Source organism: Halyomorpha halys, unplaced genomic scaffold (genome assembly GCF_000696795.3).
Source record: "Halyomorpha halys isolate HHAL.00 unplaced genomic scaffold, Hhal_1.1 Scaffold658.1, whole genome shotgun sequence".
In the NCBI taxonomy this organism is placed as follows: Eukaryota; Metazoa; Arthropoda; class Insecta; order Hemiptera; family Pentatomidae; genus Halyomorpha; species Halyomorpha halys.
In genome coordinates this window covers 359,546-375,953 of record NW_027110302.1, presented here as the reverse complement: position 1 = coordinate 375,953, position 16,408 = coordinate 359,546, and the positions used below count along the sequence as shown (strand labels likewise).

The following is a 16,408-nucleotide window of genomic DNA, read 5'->3' as shown; positions in this document are numbered from 1 at the left end:
CATTTATTTGTATTTTTTCCCTAAACTTGCATCTGGTACAAACAGAACAAATACTTTTAGGATATAATTTTGTAAAAAAAAATGGAATAAAATTAAATGTATATTTTTTTTTTTAAATTATACCAATTTTTTTTATATTCATATTGTTCTAGTTCTCCATTTGCAAATATACAGACAAAAATCATTTATTTGTATTTTTTCCCTAAACTTGCATCTGGTACAAACAGAACAAATACTTTTAGGATATAATTTTGTAAAAAAAAATGGAATAAAATTATAATAATAATAATAAACAAAAGTATTTATAAACTTTAACCTAATCAAATATGAAAAATATATCTAAAAATGATTACTTAAATAGCTGATTGATATAATAGCAACATACTGATATTTGGAAATTTGTATGATAAATAAATAAACCACTATAATAATAAAAATACTATAATAAATAAACTATTTGAAAAAAGTTTAATACTGCTGTAATTTTGTCAAATCTCAATAATCTTTGATATATTTTTTAGCTACTTTTCTAGGTAACATGAATTTCTCAGCAATAATTAATTTTATCTTTACAATGAATTATTTTTCCAAACTCAATACGTATTTCTAAACGAATTCCAAACAAAAAATGGATCCATATCATGATAAAAACTGTAAAAATATATTTTTTATTTATATATACAAATTATTAATTAATTTGATTTCATTTTCCATGCTTTGTATTTTAATTAAAACATATTGAATTAATTAGCAATCTTCCTAATTTGGAGGTGTATCACCTGCCAAATGATTGAACCAAATTGATTTCCTCAATACAAAACTCGACCTCCAATAACGCAAAGTATATATAATGAGTTTTTTACATTAGCAATTTCTCAAAAATTCCTTATTGGTTTATATAATTAAAAAAAAATTTTTTATGTTTATGTAGATATTCTTGTTTTCCAATTGCAATAATACAAACAAACCTTAATTTAAATTGTAAAATTAAGTTTAAAAACTATAATTTTTTTTAGTTACAATCAGCCCATATAGAAAAAATTCTTTAGGATGTATTTTTGTAAATCAAAAATCAAAAGAATAAAATAAACAAAAGTATTAGAAATACTCATAAACTTTAAACTCCAAAATAATAAACGTTACATACTTTAATCAAAAGATTAAAGGAGAAATATATGTTATATTTATCAAACTATGATATAAAAATTTATTTTTAAATTCATATATTCCAATTGCAAATATATAGATAAACCATTTATTTTTTAAAATTTATTAATTTGTATATTTACTACAATTACATAAAAATATTGATTTTTCTCTAAAGTTGCAATTGGCACGTACAGAACAATTGTTTTAGAATAAGATAATAATCGTAATAAAAAAAAAAGTATTAACAATCTTTACATTCCAAAATAATTTTTTTTTTTTTTATACCTTATCACAAAGAGAGAAGAAGAAATATGCCACCAATACACCATAATGTTATAATTGAAACTAATAATAATCTATCAATTCATCACTAAATATATTTACAGTGGTGAATAAAAAAACAAACTATGAAATGAAACCAAAAAAATAACAAATTTACAAAATGAAATGAATACAACATAAATGAAAAAACTATAGTGTGAAAGTAAGTTATAAAATTGAGTAATAACTGCCTAAAGTTTGTGAATAAAATTTCTTTTGCTCACATTTTTGTAATTAGCAGATACAGAACAAACTCTTTTAGGATATAATTTTTTTAAAAAATCTATAGAATAAAATAATAATAAATGAAAGTACTAGAATCACTCACAAACTTTATATTCCAATATAATAAATGTTTTATACTTAAATCAATTGTATACTTAAATGTTTTATACTACAATTTCAAAAATACAGACAGACCAGTTATTTACTGAAATGTATTAATTTCTTGAAAAAACAAACCATGAAACTAAAAATATCCTATTTTAAAAAAATGAAAAAAAAAAATTGAAACTTGGATATATTGAAGTTTATGATATTCAGTATTAATAGCTCATATTTTGTGAGCATAATTTTTTCTGCTCGCTATTTTTAAATAGATTATGTCTCTCATAATTATTAATCTTTTGAAGAAAAGATCAATGGAACAAGACATCAAAATGGATGATGATATTCTGATAATCCAAAATATGTTAAACAAATTTAGTGTGACTTATACTTCAATATAATAAACCTTATAAGAATTCGAACCTTGTTTTTAAGTATAAATTATGTCTTACATATTTATTATATCAATAAAATAAAATTTAAGAGTTAAAACCTATGAAATACCTAAGAAATTATAAAATAAAAATTTCAAAATTAATAAATAAAATAGTAAGTGCACTTTCCATTGAATTTTAAAAAAAAGTTTCGATGCTTATGAAACCATGATTGTGATATTTGTAAGAATACTCTTCAGTGTAGTAACTCCAGTGACATGTGATAACACTTCAAAATATAGAAAAGAAACAATAAATCAAGAAAGCTTAAGGAAATCTATCGTGGAGTACATATGAATGTGCATCACGATAAGTAGTCAAGATGGACAATGTATGTGGCTCAAAACAATCCATCAGAACACCTCTACACAACCAAGGATGCTACAGAAATAGACAAAACATTTTGTGAGAAAGAACTAAAATAACATAGATATACTAAATAAACAAAGATACAAGAGATCTATATGCTCTAAATTAGAAAACAATAGCACAAAATAGATGTGAAGCAAGCTGGATGAAGCAGAAAAAAAATCTTGAGGAAACAGAAAATAGGCATATAATAAGCCTTACTCGTTTTCAATCCTGGCTTTAAAAATTTAAATACATTCTTCATAGTTAGTAAATGGTGCAAATAATAAACATTTCTTACTTTTTTATAGTTTTTTTTTAATATTTTCAAAATTGATGTTTATATTTGAGATGAACTGAAGTGATGGCCACAAAAAATTGGGACATATGATTTTTTATTAAAAGTTAAATTCCAATTGTTTATATTTCAAGGATTAAGAAGTTATATACTAATTATATTATTTCAAGGAATAAAAAACCAACTCTTCTCACTTTTTAAAATCATTATAATGTTACATTTCGAGCTGTGTGAGCTTATCTTCAAACTATAATAATATATATATATAATTGACCGTAAAAATTTAAATATAAGGAGATGGTCAGGGTTGCGGTCAAAAAACCCTTTTTTAAATACCCTGGTCAAAAACCCCTTTTTTGACCATAACCCTGACCATTTTCTTATATTTATAATAATATATAATTCACATTTAACATTTAAGAAACTATGCTAACATAAAAATTAGTTTTAACAAACAATAAAGCTCCATTAAAATCCAGCACAGTTTAATTCCATTCTACAATGCATTTGTACATTTTTCAGTTTTAAAAAAAATCACTAAATTTTGTTATCGCTAATTAACATCAAATTTCATCAGGATTAAGTGAAAATAAGATATCAAATATTTTTGCAATTAATAAATTTTTTGTAATGATGAGAAGATATTGACCGTGGATAATATATATGAGAAGATGGTTGGGGGTGCGGTCATAAAATAACACAAATAAGTTGAAAAAACTTATTTAATAGTGCCAACGTTTCGGCCAGTATTTCCAGCCTTCCTCAGGGCTAAAAAAAAAGAGCAATGAATAAAAAATATGCAGAATGATTAAAGTAAATAATTGTACAGAATGAATAAAAATAAAACAATGAAAGTAGTGGAAAATAAAACGTATAAATGGGTAATTAAATATTTAAGTAAAATAACTTTTTTCTATAAATTTTTTGAGGTTAAAAAATTTTCAAAAGTGAATATAAATTATTCTATATTTTTTTTTCTAATTGTACAACAACAGGACAAATGTCCCATATTCATGCACCCTAATAACCCTACAAATAATAATTCATTTCAACGCCAATTCTCATCCATGTCATATATGTGTGCTTATTGTAATTCATATAATTATATTTACCTCGTACTTGTCACAATTTTATTTTCATTATCAAAATCATGTTATCTAGAAAACCATAATTTTATATTCATTTTTAGAAGTTTTTAACCTCATAAAATTTATAGAAATTAATTTGTCAAACTATAGAAACATGAAACATGAATATAGAATAAGGAAACTAAATGTTTCTTACTTAAATATTTAATTACCTATTTATATGTTTTATTTTTCACTACTTTAAGTGCTTTATTTTTATTAATTTTCATTCTGTACAAATATTTACTTTGATCATTCATTATTTTTTATTCATTGGTTGTTATCTTGCTCTTTGTTCTTAGCCGTGATGAAGGCTGGAAATTCTGGCCGAAACGTTGGCACTGTTAAATAAGTCTTTTCAAGTTATTTGTTTTATTTTATGACTGCACCCTTCTCCTCATATTAATGTTTTGTGTATCTTTTTGGACTACCACCTGAACCATCTTTCTAAAATATGATTAACGGTAATTTTAAAATAATTTTTAAAAATTAACACATAGTTTAAGATAATATACTTATAAATATAAATTATAATTTTCCATTTTATTGATAATTTTTTTTTTTAATTTTCAGGATTCAATTTCAGTATTACTACTCATTGGATCAGTAGTTGTATCTTAGTTGCTCAGGTATGTTTGAATAATTAATATAACAGTCTTTTGAAAACTTAATTATTAGTATTTTTCTACTTCTTGATATATGGAGTCCATTAGAACGTATTATTTTTTCATTTTGTTTACATTAAATATATATGATTGTTTGTGAATTAGAAAGAGACGGTATGGGATGTGATTAAGAAAAATAATTAAGAAATAGTTTCGACTATTTATCGATAGCCAACTAAAATAAAAAGATACAAAGTAACAGTATTAAAGGGATATGTAAATAAAACAGATATAAAGCTGGAGGTATAAAAAGACATCCAGATAAACCAACTAACATAAAACAGAAATCAAAAATAGTAAAACTAAACTAAAATCAAATATTTTAATGTTGGAAGATCGTTATTGACCGTGACCGTGTGTAGTATATAACATGAAGATGGTCCAGGTGCTGTCAAAATAACTCAAATAGTAATAAAACTATACTAAGTAAGACATCCACCTTACATAATGTAGGTAAGGACAAGAATAAGCTGAATGGGGATGCGAAAAACCAACAAGATAAAGGAGTGGGAAAATCAGAAGTTGACAAATATGTTAGATTTGAAAGAAAAAAAAATACATAAAATAATCTAGAAGTACAGATAATATTAGGAAATTTAAGAAAATATTAAAAATAGGCAGATTCCAAATGATAATGTACATATTAAGGGGGAGAAATTATATAAAAATATATATATAAATAAAAACCAAAAATTAAAAGATGGATGCGATAAATATAATATAATGAAGAAGAGAAAATATTAAAAATTGAATGAAGGTACAAAGGTGTTATAAATTTATATATTAAAACTTAATAATGTTTATAAATACCAACTTATATAAACTTAATATTATTTACATATTAATAATAAAGCAATAAATGAAAGTATAAAATAGAATCAGATAAATATAAAATATATTACTTTTGCCTTTTAATTTTTGTCTTGATAAAGACCTCCAGTATGGGTTGAACAATGGTTATTAATAAATAGTTGAAACAATTAATTAATTGTTTTTCTTGACCGCAACCTAGATCGTCTCCTTCTAATTATTATTTTTTGTGGAATGATACAATGTTTCAATGCTCATATAAGTTTAAGAATTACACTATTCTACAATCCAATTTGACAAATAACAAACCACAACAAATTTCTCTTTTTTTTTTTTTTTTTTTTAATAACCAAAAGAAAACACATTGCTGAACATTGAAACATACTATTTTGTTTATTGTCCAATCTAATAGAAGAAACCTTTACCAAGAAAGAAAGTAAAAAAGTATCATCAACAAAAACTACCATTGTGTGATATTATAAAGATCAAATTTAATGATAAATTGTATCTTATTATTTCAATTTTACATCAACGTTACATATTTAATGAATTTTCATGAACATCAGAAAGATTAAAACCTATTAACAACAGCTACATTAATTCTTTTACCAATATTAAAGTTTAAAAAGGAGCTATTTCATTTATTATTTTTAATTTAACCATGAAAACGCCATCTATTGCTGATCTGATAAATTAATGTCATTAATTTCAGCTGTAAAGCAGTATTGATATTATAAAAAAAGCTTTTTAAAATTAAAAGTTTACTGTAATGTTTAACTGTGAAATTTTTAACAAAAAACCATAATAATTTATTTATTTTTTAAAAATAATTAATTTCAATTTTGACAGTAAAATAAATCAACGTTTTTATTTAAATTAATAAAAATCTTAAAAGCAGTTTCTCTATTCCAAACTTACCATTTAACATAACATTATAAAAAGCTATAATCTACTCTTGTTTTTAACATTAATTAAAAATTAACAGATACCAGTTTTAATGATGTATTAAAAGATATTCATTCAAATACTACGAAATTTAGTTGTTTCATGTTGTTCAATAACATTAGGATTGTTTTACATAAAATCAAACTAAAGTATATAATTTTAAATAAAGTAAAGAACATTTTGAAAAACACTGTAGGTTTCTGCAATCCAGAGTACATGTTGTTCCGCCCTCCCCCCTCAAAATTTATTTTATAAATAAAAAATTTAATAAAGCGAAGAAAAGATTAAGCTGCAAAGAAATTTTCTTCTCTAAAATTTAAAATCCTTACAAACCCGAAAACAAATATAATAGGGAAAACAGGTTTCTAATTCTAATATTAATAAATTATCTATAAACAGTATTGTTACTTTAAAGAAAATTTATGTTTAGTCCAAAATTACAATAAATATTGTGTTTATAAACTCCTGAATGTTCAAAGAAGATAAACATTTTTAGAAAAATACTTCTGAAATAAAATGTTTATATATAAATATATTCTATATGTTACTATTGTAAATTGTCCTAGTAGTTAGAGGTGTTTCGTATTATTGTGTCTTAAATAGTTAAAAAAAAATTTCCTTTAATATAACCTTTATTGAGGGACCAATTTCATGTTTTAAAACCAATTTATTTTTAGCCCATGTAGGTATATACAATATTAGCCTTGTTTTAAAAATCCCTTCAGTGTTTCTATTTAGGAGCCAACTTAATTCTTCAATCTAGACTTTTAAAAAGATAAAATTGAAAAATAAAGATTAGATGTTATAGTCAAAGCAATGATAAACACCTGAAAAACAGTTTTATGCAGTCAGACAGTTGCAGTTGTTACATTTCTAAAATATTTAAAACTAAAAAAAAAGTACATTAAACACAAAAATTACTTATTTTTTTTAAAGCTTTCTACCTATTAAAAGAAAATAAAAGATCCAAAATAGGGTTGTTCAATAAGTCTATAGATTCTAGAGCCTGGAACAGCAATCCAATGGATGTTCATCATTTTCCAACTTCAGATATATATGAATAAAACAGTTGTAAATAATGATGTAACAGAAAAATAAATGACTAGGAATAAGCAAAAATAACAGAAGTAGTTTTGAAATGGTTTATTAGCAAATTCAAAAGTTTATACAGTACAAAATCCCTGTGTAATAATTAAATACAAATGTTTATATACATAAATATATACAAAGTATGAGTACTGATTTAAAAACGTATAACAAACCATATTGCCACCAATAGTATTTTTCAAAAAAATATTTGATTTTCGACGATTTAAGGCTTAAAGTCTTTCACTCAAATTTGTCTAAATTTGCCTTTTTTTCTTAACATTGACCACGTTTCTTAAACGCCCAATAAAAATTTATGTCATGCATATTTTTACATAGTTAAGGTGAAACATAGGTAACAGTACACAAGTCTATGTAGGTCACACTCCATATGACAGTTGGGTGAGTACTCACTAATGAGCAATGTCCTGTTATTGTGAGTTATAAGTTACACTATTAAAAACTGCTTAAATTAGGACACAGCTGTCGACTTCTAGTTGCTCAAAAGCAATTAATAAATCCTCATAAGTTCCTTTACAGTTAAAGTTGGAAATACATATAAATAAATATATGACATAATCATATCATATCTTTATAGTTATAGCAACTATATGGTTATAATGTATGTGTGTACAAACCCAACGCCCCATCGCAGTAATAGTTGTGAAAAAGTCCTTTAGTTTATTTTGAGTGGTTTGACAAATACTAAAGCATCATTGTCTGTAGAACAAACTAATTGTTCTTTAATTACATCTAATGAATTTGTTGGAATGTGTTTTTTACCAATTAGAGCCCGAATTTGTGGTTCCAAATATGACTGAGTTTTCATTGTATTACGCAACTCAGGTGGAAGTGCCATCAACCTAGGGTCTAAAAGTTCTCCCGTCAATAGCTTGCCAAAATTATTCCAATGCCACACTTCTCCACCCATTGATGCAGTGAACATGTTAGCAGGCCAATCTTCGTGGAATTGTAAACATGTAACTGGATGGTCATGAGCTTTATAAACAGTTAATGGATGATGGCCTGTCCGTAGGTCCCAAGTAACTACAGCACCATCAGTTCCTGCCGTTACTACAATTTGGCGCTGCCTTGGAAAAGGTGTTATGCAGGTAAGCCCAATGGTCTCTTCACTATTGTAAGGGAAAATCTTGGCAGGTTCGAAAAGACCTTCCCTTAAATCCCACAAGCTTATTTGTCCCCTTAAATTACCAACCAATACTTCGTTTGCACTTAATATCCCGAGACAACTTGCTTCATCGTTGTAATGATTGATAGTTCCAAGGCTAGAACTCAAATCAGAGGAAAGGAAGTAAAGATGGCCATGTTCACCTAAAGCACAAATGAAAGCACTGCCAATTTCAAATGTTTTGTAGGATATGTTGCTTTCTCCAAAAAAATCACTGTCCCAGTTATGAACCTGATTCATTTCTAGCTTTCCGATATGTTCATTATTAGCTATATTCACTATTCCAAACTCACCACCTTCGGTAGAATACAAAAATTTGTTGTTTTCAACAAATTTCATGTTACTAACATCACCAGAAACTGATATTTTTTGAAGTGTAGTAGGTATTTTTTCTCCGAATATTTTTGCGGTTTCGGCTTCTTCTATTTGATTCCACTCCCAGTTACTTGGATACGACCAAAGGCCCAAATAATTATCATCTTCTTCATATGTACCAGTGACAAAATAATTAGGAACGCCAAGTTCAGGTTTCCATCTTACTGTTGAAACTTTGGCAGAAATATAAGTTCGCTCGATAACGTTATATGTAATACCACCTAATTCTTGACCTCTTAGATCCATTTTGGGAGAATAGTATCTATGCTAACATTAATAACACAAAGATTAACGCTTTATCAAACTTAATTTTCCTGCCTGCCGCGCTAAAATAACCTTCCTACCATAGAAATTAGTGCAAGGAGGTATTTTAGTGAATAGAAATAGTTCAACTCTACATGTTTGGTTTGAGTTCACATATACTTTTTCGAATTGATCGTTCCACCTGCATTAAACTCAATAACTTAAATAATTATTTAAGACGTTGATAATCGATTCACAATCAGTTACATCTGTATTCTTATTCATAGTAGTTAAGAAGAGGATACTACAGATATTAGTGCATTATGATTAAACATGTTATGGCAGTTTCTGTTCTAGTAAGCTGATTTAAATAGATTAAAAATGGAAAATGGAGATTAGTGTCAAGTAAAACTACAGTGTAACCTGTATATCTGGGATCTCAAGGGTCCTAGGACTTTGTTCACTTAAAGAGGCTTTTCAGTTAACCACTTGCAATTTTAACATGACAGTTGTCTTTTTCATAGAGGGGCAAAAATCATTTATTTTGAAATATACGTACCCAATAAAAATATACAGAAAAACGATAATCTCATAAAAAAGAAAATAAAGGGATAAAATAGTGAGGATGCTGTACTGACCCATATACTTGGCTGACGTTGTTAAATATTATTTCAGCTTTTGTCCTTAACTTGCTAGGAAACATTTATACTGCTTAAGTGGGACTCCTTCTAGCATAAGAACATACAAGCTACTGATTTTTTGAAAATAAAAGTTTATAAATTATTCAACATTCGTTAAACTGTATTTGTACTACGTAACAATCATAATAATAAACACTTTGGTCTTAACTGTCATAAATTGCATTATTTAATGGAGTACGATTGTGAGATTTACTTTTCTCTTCATAAATAAGTTATTTTGCCCATTGTGTCAGTGCGATTCTCAGTTGCTGACATTTTCAGGACATTTTAAATCTCAAGGTCCCAACTCAGCAGTGAAATTTAAATACAAATTCAGGTTGTGAACAAAATACTTTATTGGGCTATTTTAACGCCCATTCATTTGGTCTTTCTTTCATATCTTGTTCTTTGTACCCTCGTCAGGAATCATTGACTGAAAGAATACTGCACTTGAAAAATAAAAACAATTAAATAAAAAGTACATGATCATTATCAAATAATCAAATAGCTTTTTCATTGTTATGTTCTTTTTTATTTCTCATCAAAGTTGTATTCCAAAATTATATGGAACCTGTTTATTTTTCCATTAAATATCTCTTATTTGTTACTAATTTATTCTTTAAAACTTTGACTTGGCTTCTTGGTAAATAGTGATGTTTAACTGTTTGCTAGCCCAATACTCCATCCTTTCTTATGTACAAGAGTGTATAACCAAATATTAAGAAAAACCCCAAAATTCTGTTTTCAAGCTGATCCTTGTTCTTTCTTTTTACTTTATATTCCTTATTGACTGTTAAAAACCATTTATCAGTTATGACCTTATTTTATCTTTTTATTAATGTTGAAAACTTTTGAAATACAGTGTACATTTGAAATTGGCAATTTTTCCATCCTCACTAACGAAAGTAAGGATGCTTTTTACTCATGCAGGAGATTAAAAAAATTGTAGTCCTCAGAATTGAAAATTTTGACTCCTATTTTACGTTTTGGACGTCAAGGAACAACTCTGGTCCCGTTGTCTGTTTGGTATCACTACTATGCGCTACCATATTTTTTGGAACCTACATTTCAGAAGCAACTTGCCCGAAATTTAGAGCTAAAAATTGTTGAATAAAAATTTTTCAAATTCCATTCCCTATTTTATATTACGCTTGAGCAAAGGTATTTTCTAGTTTCATGTATATTTATAAAACGGTTGGCCCAATTCTTCCTAACGTTTGCTATTTGTTTACCAATAAAAGTTGGAAGGACTGAAAGAAAATGTACCTGATGTCAATATAAATTCTAACTTTTGCATTTGGCATAGGTTTTTCATTTGATTAGTGTTAGATATGCATCAAAATCATCAAACGGAAGGCATAAATCATCAGCATCGGTATTTCAACTTCAAAGAAACTGTATTTCTTTGTTGTTTCTTCAATGAAAGTTTCTAATTGTAGGGAGATAGACCGAATGGCGATCAAAAAAGTCAAACAATAGCAGAAAAACAATTTAATTATAACGAAGAGCTTGTAGCTACTCTGCTACCATCAGTCGTTCACCGCTCTAGAAACGTTTTGAGCAACCTTGCGCAATATAGCTTTCAACTCTTGAATCTCTACGATCATTAAAAAAACATCCGATTTTGATACTTGTATTATTCCTTGTAAATACTTTAATTGTACAAATGAAATAACAAGTGCTTTAATATTCATAAATTTATTATTAGAATTAAATATACATAGTCGATCAGTACATTCTAGTGCTATTTTTGGAAACTCTCTCCTCTATCCTATACTTTTTTCCTTTCATATGGTCCAATAGGTAATCCCTATAGGACTTACCATCCCCTTCACGACCATAAACTGGTTTTTACAGAGTGGGTTTTCCTTTCTATAAGGACAAATAGCCATTTCCTATAGGACTTCTAATCACCTTCACGGCTGTAGGCTGTTTCCCTTCCGAGAGAAGTTTGTATCCTGCGAGGATTTACTGCTTGTTTCCGTAAAACCCATCCTGTCAATTCATCTCCTAACCAGCTAACCTAATTAACATGCATTTTCGAAGCCTTCAGAAGTAGAGTACCTCTCAACTTCAATGGAGTCAGAACTAATTAATTATACACAGCCACCTGGACAAGTTAAAACTACCAGGGTTCAGCCCCGATGAAGCCCTGTAAAGTAGGACTAAACGTTAGTTTCTAATAACTGTTTTTCTGTTATGCGTTTACCTTTTTTGACCACCAACCAGCTGGACATAAAACATGGCACATGAAAAAATTCAAACGTTTACAATGTTAAAATGTTTTAACTTTTATCTTCATCCAGGAGACGCTTACCATAATTTAATTCCAACATTGTTCTTTTAACACAGAATACACAGTTCCCACAAATTCTTTTAAAAATCTATAAAATTACGCTATAATAATATAATCCGAAGAAGAAACAGTTCACGATAAATCTTACGATATCATGTTTTAGGACTGAATGCCTCAACTGTCACCTAGAAATATTAATGTGTGATTATAAGAAAAGAGTTACTGAATATAATTACTGAAGTATTTTGCATAAATCATGTCATAAAAAATTTATAATGTAATGAGCCATTAATTCATGTATTATAATGTTGTAAACCCGAACGAGGAGTTTTCATATTTTGTATAAAATGAAATGTCTCCAAGAATATAAATGAAAACAATTTTAATATATTTGTCCGATGTTTCTATACTAATAAAAATGAAAATACTACTTAGTTTCAAATTAGAATTGAGTTCAATTGACGTAGAAATACAAACGATTCAACAGGTTGTTGAGCTGTTGGAATAATTAAACTACGTCGATTCACAACACTGTGAATTCCACATTCCACTATCAACCTCAATGTTTTTGACGTATGGGCAAATGGCGGATGTATTTTAGTGTTATTCTTTGGTGAATTTCTTTTAATTAAAACGTAAGTCTCTACCGACATTAGTTTTATTTATCAATTGTTTTTATAGTGTGATTTAATAAAGTTGGATGTCCTTGAATGATAGTCGGGAGTTTTATTTAATTCATTAGTTTATATCAGGATAAGGTTAGTTTACAAATGCAATGTTTTTAATTTGAAATCGTGTTGTGATACTTTTTCACCGAATAATTGAGTACAAATATCCTGTGATTGATCTCTACAATTCATCTTTTCTCATCAGGAAAGGTATGTTAACTTTTTTCAGTTTTATTTCAACTGTAATGGAATTCAATTTTATTCATGTTGATACACTTTTCTTTTTGACATTTCTGAAACTATTTTTACAGTTAAAAATAGTTTTATGAATTGTATGGCAATGTTTCGTTTTTGTTCATTGAACAATTATTCATCTTGCTATTACTTCTATGATGTAAGAACTGTAGAAAACATGTTTTGTAACATAATATGTGGGTACAGGAACTGTCATGTATTCTCTTTTTTCATGTTTTATTTTTTTTTTTTTTAATTTTCAGTTATAAATGTTTTATGTCATTTTTGTCTCATTATTTATGTATAGATCTACTATTTGTTCAAATATTCTGATGATCTTTTTTCTTGTGTTACCAGTTTTTGTGTTATTGATGCCTATTGCATACCAATCAGTTTAATTTGACTTCAAATGGTTTATTATGATATATTCTGTTGCATTCTGTACTCTATAAAATTATGACAATTGAATAATACAAAATTGATGCTAGAGACAAATTTGACTAAACTCTTATACGTTTTTCCTGTAAATATTTTTCCATTGTCACATGGATTTATATTAAAATTATGAGAGCTTAGTACTGTTGTAGAAAACATTAAAGTAGTTATTTTTGGAGTTTTGTACTCAAATTTGTGCAACTTTTTATATCTTCATACACTAAAGTTGTCTATTGTAATTTCCTAGACAACTGGTTGTGGCAGGGTGCATATGACTGCATATTTCGAATTTAAACGGTGAGCTAGGAGTTTTTGTAGGACTAAAATAGGAGGTTTTGTAGTTCGCAGACATCCAGATGGAATATGATTATTTTGACAGTTCTCTGTAACATGAGAACTTGTGGAATTATAAATTATTAATTATAAGAAAATAGTTGATTCAATGGGTAAATTTACAGTCTGCCATGAAGAATTTTCTATTGTGGTCGATGGAAGAATTGCAATATTAAAATACATTATAGCTAATAAAAATTAAACATCTCTTGATGCAGTTGGTTCAATATTCAATGTCCAAAGTAACTGCATTTTTCAAATGATTGTATCTAACAGAAAAAACAAACAATAATGCTGTGTGCTTTCCATACAATCGCTTATAAATTACAATCTTAGAAGTATGAACTGTACCACCAAATTATTTTTAAAATTTTAGGGTTCTTCTTTTGTTCTAGAAATAATTGTCCACCTTAAGTCATATAAGATTTTCAAATGTTTCCTTTGTCATGTTTTGTTCTTTGACTAGCTCCTTGGTTCCTTATGAGTCCAATATACCCTTTAAAATTAACCACGAGACCAATCATGAATGAAATCAGATGGTTCGAGTGTAGTCATATTATTGACTAAACTCTCTCACCAGGATCCTATAATGTAGGGAAATCTACTACCTTCATCTGACCCTACTCATTTTTTAATAATTTTATTGGTAAATATCATTGAATATTGTTATAGTATGAGTATAATAAAGTAATAAATTTTTCCATCTGTTGAATGTTAAATCAATTTTGGAGGTTATTTATTTTCTTGGTGTTGGTTACTTATTATTTGCTTTATAGATTCTAGATAATATATTTTCTGTATTCTTTAATAACAAAATTTTCTAATTCCTAAATTTCCTTCAACAAATGTTCGTTATTTCAACTGCTTAGTTCATATGTTTGTTTGTTTGTTAGTTTTGAAAGGGCGTTTAACAGCCTGGTCATCAACGCCCGTTGGTTGTTGGCTTTGGTAAGGCCTAGTTGTTTTAGTCATAGTTTTGGTATGGTGTATACTGATCCGCACCAATTATAATTAAATTTGTGGCAATTATAATTTGTTTAATAATCGTAACGATATTGGAAAGGATGGTGAAAAGCAGATAGCTGACTGTTCTAATTTTAAAAATAAGGCAGGTTAAATAGATAATTATATTAATTAAAGGCTTGTTATTAAGTTAGTCTGATGGATGAATTTAATGACTTTTACAATTACAGATTCGTCGTTCAGTTCATATGTACTTGTTCCGGTTTTATGAATGAATGATGAATGTAGCACTACTTTATCATGATTTAATGTAAAACCCATTCTAGTCGATAATATAAATGATATCTTTTCCAGATTGTGTTGTGCCTCTTTCTAGAATACTGCCTTTCAGATATTAACGATTATAACATATCTTTTAGTAATCGGTCATGTCTATATCACTCGTTGATGCTTTTTATGTTAGTATAATTATCTCATAAAAAATGTTTTTTATATATAATTATTCTAGACTGATTAAGGATTCGTTTTTCGTCAAGTTTTCATATGAGTTTCATTGCCTATGAGTAGATGATAGTTGAAGACATTTTTTTAACTGTTCATTTTAAATTTTATTTTCCCATACAAGTTCTTCAATTTTCAATGTCTTAATTCATAATTGAAACATACTGATGGCTAAATATGTTCAAAACATGTTTTTTGTTGGCCCAAGTTTTGTGCTCTTATTTAATAATATGAACTGCAAATTATTCTCTCAAGGTTATGAAAAAAATTAATGTTATAAGTACATTTTTTTATTATACATTAAAATTGGTAGAGGAATGGAAACAGTATATCTGTCATTAAAATTTGGTTCTAGGTGAACACATATTTAAAAGATCTAAAAGATTTAGGAAACTGAAAAAAAATTTAAATTCTATTATTTTTATTTGTTTATTATTACCCTTTTATGAGTGCCTTTTTTAATCTATGAGCCTCTCCTAATCAACTGAGCGTATCATCAGTTCAATGCTGAAGTGTTCTTTCTCTGATTTTTTTTTTTTTTTGTTTTCTTTCTTTTTTATTTACAATTTATCATAATATTCTTTTATTTGAGAATTATGTGGCCAAAGTTTATTATTTAATTAATTATTGATGTATCAAATAAATCATAGTTGATTTTCATTTTATATAATAAAATTTATAATGTAATTTTATGATTTCTGTTTGTTTACCGTCGCTTTAAAACATTTATATTTGATTTAGGTTTATATCAGAAATTCCCCAAATTCAGTTGGTGCCCAACTCTCTTATTGGCTTGATGAGCCTGTGGTAGGATTTAATTACAATAAAATTGATTTTTAATTGTTTTATTAATTTACTTATTTGTACTATAGTATTTATTTATAAATATGAAGAAGATGGTCAGTGTTGTGATCAAAAAAGAAAAAAAAATAGTTAACAACTATTTTCTATTTACAAAAATAGTTGCTAACTATTTTTGCT

The 16,408-nt window shown here is 27.1% G+C and overlaps 2 protein-coding genes and 1 long non-coding RNA gene across 5 annotated transcripts in view; 2 read left to right on the top strand and 1 right to left on the bottom strand.

Annotated features, from left to right (window-relative positions):
* The window catches only part of LOC136796022 (uncharacterized), a 38,888-nt gene extending 34,236 nt beyond the window's left edge, over positions 1 to 4,652 (top strand). Inside the window, exon 3 of one of the 2 annotated variants that reach the window (XR_010843719.1) lies at positions 4,578 to 4,652. This is a non-coding gene — a long non-coding RNA (uncharacterized lncRNA). The remainder of the gene's footprint in view (positions 1 to 4,577) is intronic. The other variant, XR_010843718.1, reaches the window with a different exon arrangement.
* Positions 4,653 to 7,552: 2,900 nt separating this feature from the next.
* On the bottom strand, positions 7,553 to 9,419 carry Nup43 (Nucleoporin 43kD). Its single transcript, XM_014427605.3, has one exon. It carries the CDS (start codon positions 9,318 to 9,320, stop codon positions 8,187 to 8,189), a length of 1,134 nt encoding a protein of 377 aa, XP_014283091.1. The 5' UTR covers positions 9,321 to 9,419; the 3' UTR covers positions 7,553 to 8,186.
* Positions 9,420 to 12,855: 3,436 nt separating this feature from the next.
* Csk (C-terminal Src kinase) overlaps positions 12,856 to 16,408 on the top strand; it is a 180,176-nt gene continuing 176,623 nt past the window's right edge. For both annotated transcript variants that reach the window (XM_014427604.3, XM_014427600.3), the window contains exon 1: positions 12,856 to 13,171. The gene's annotated coding sequence lies outside the window, so the exon portion shown is untranslated. The remainder of the gene's footprint in view (positions 13,172 to 16,408) is intronic.

What these genes read in the sequence shown, in the direction of transcription:
- Nup43 (XM_014427605.3), bottom strand. Translation starts at nt 9,320, where the DNA reads ATGGATCTAAGAGGTCAAGAATTAGGTGGTATTACATATAACGTTATC.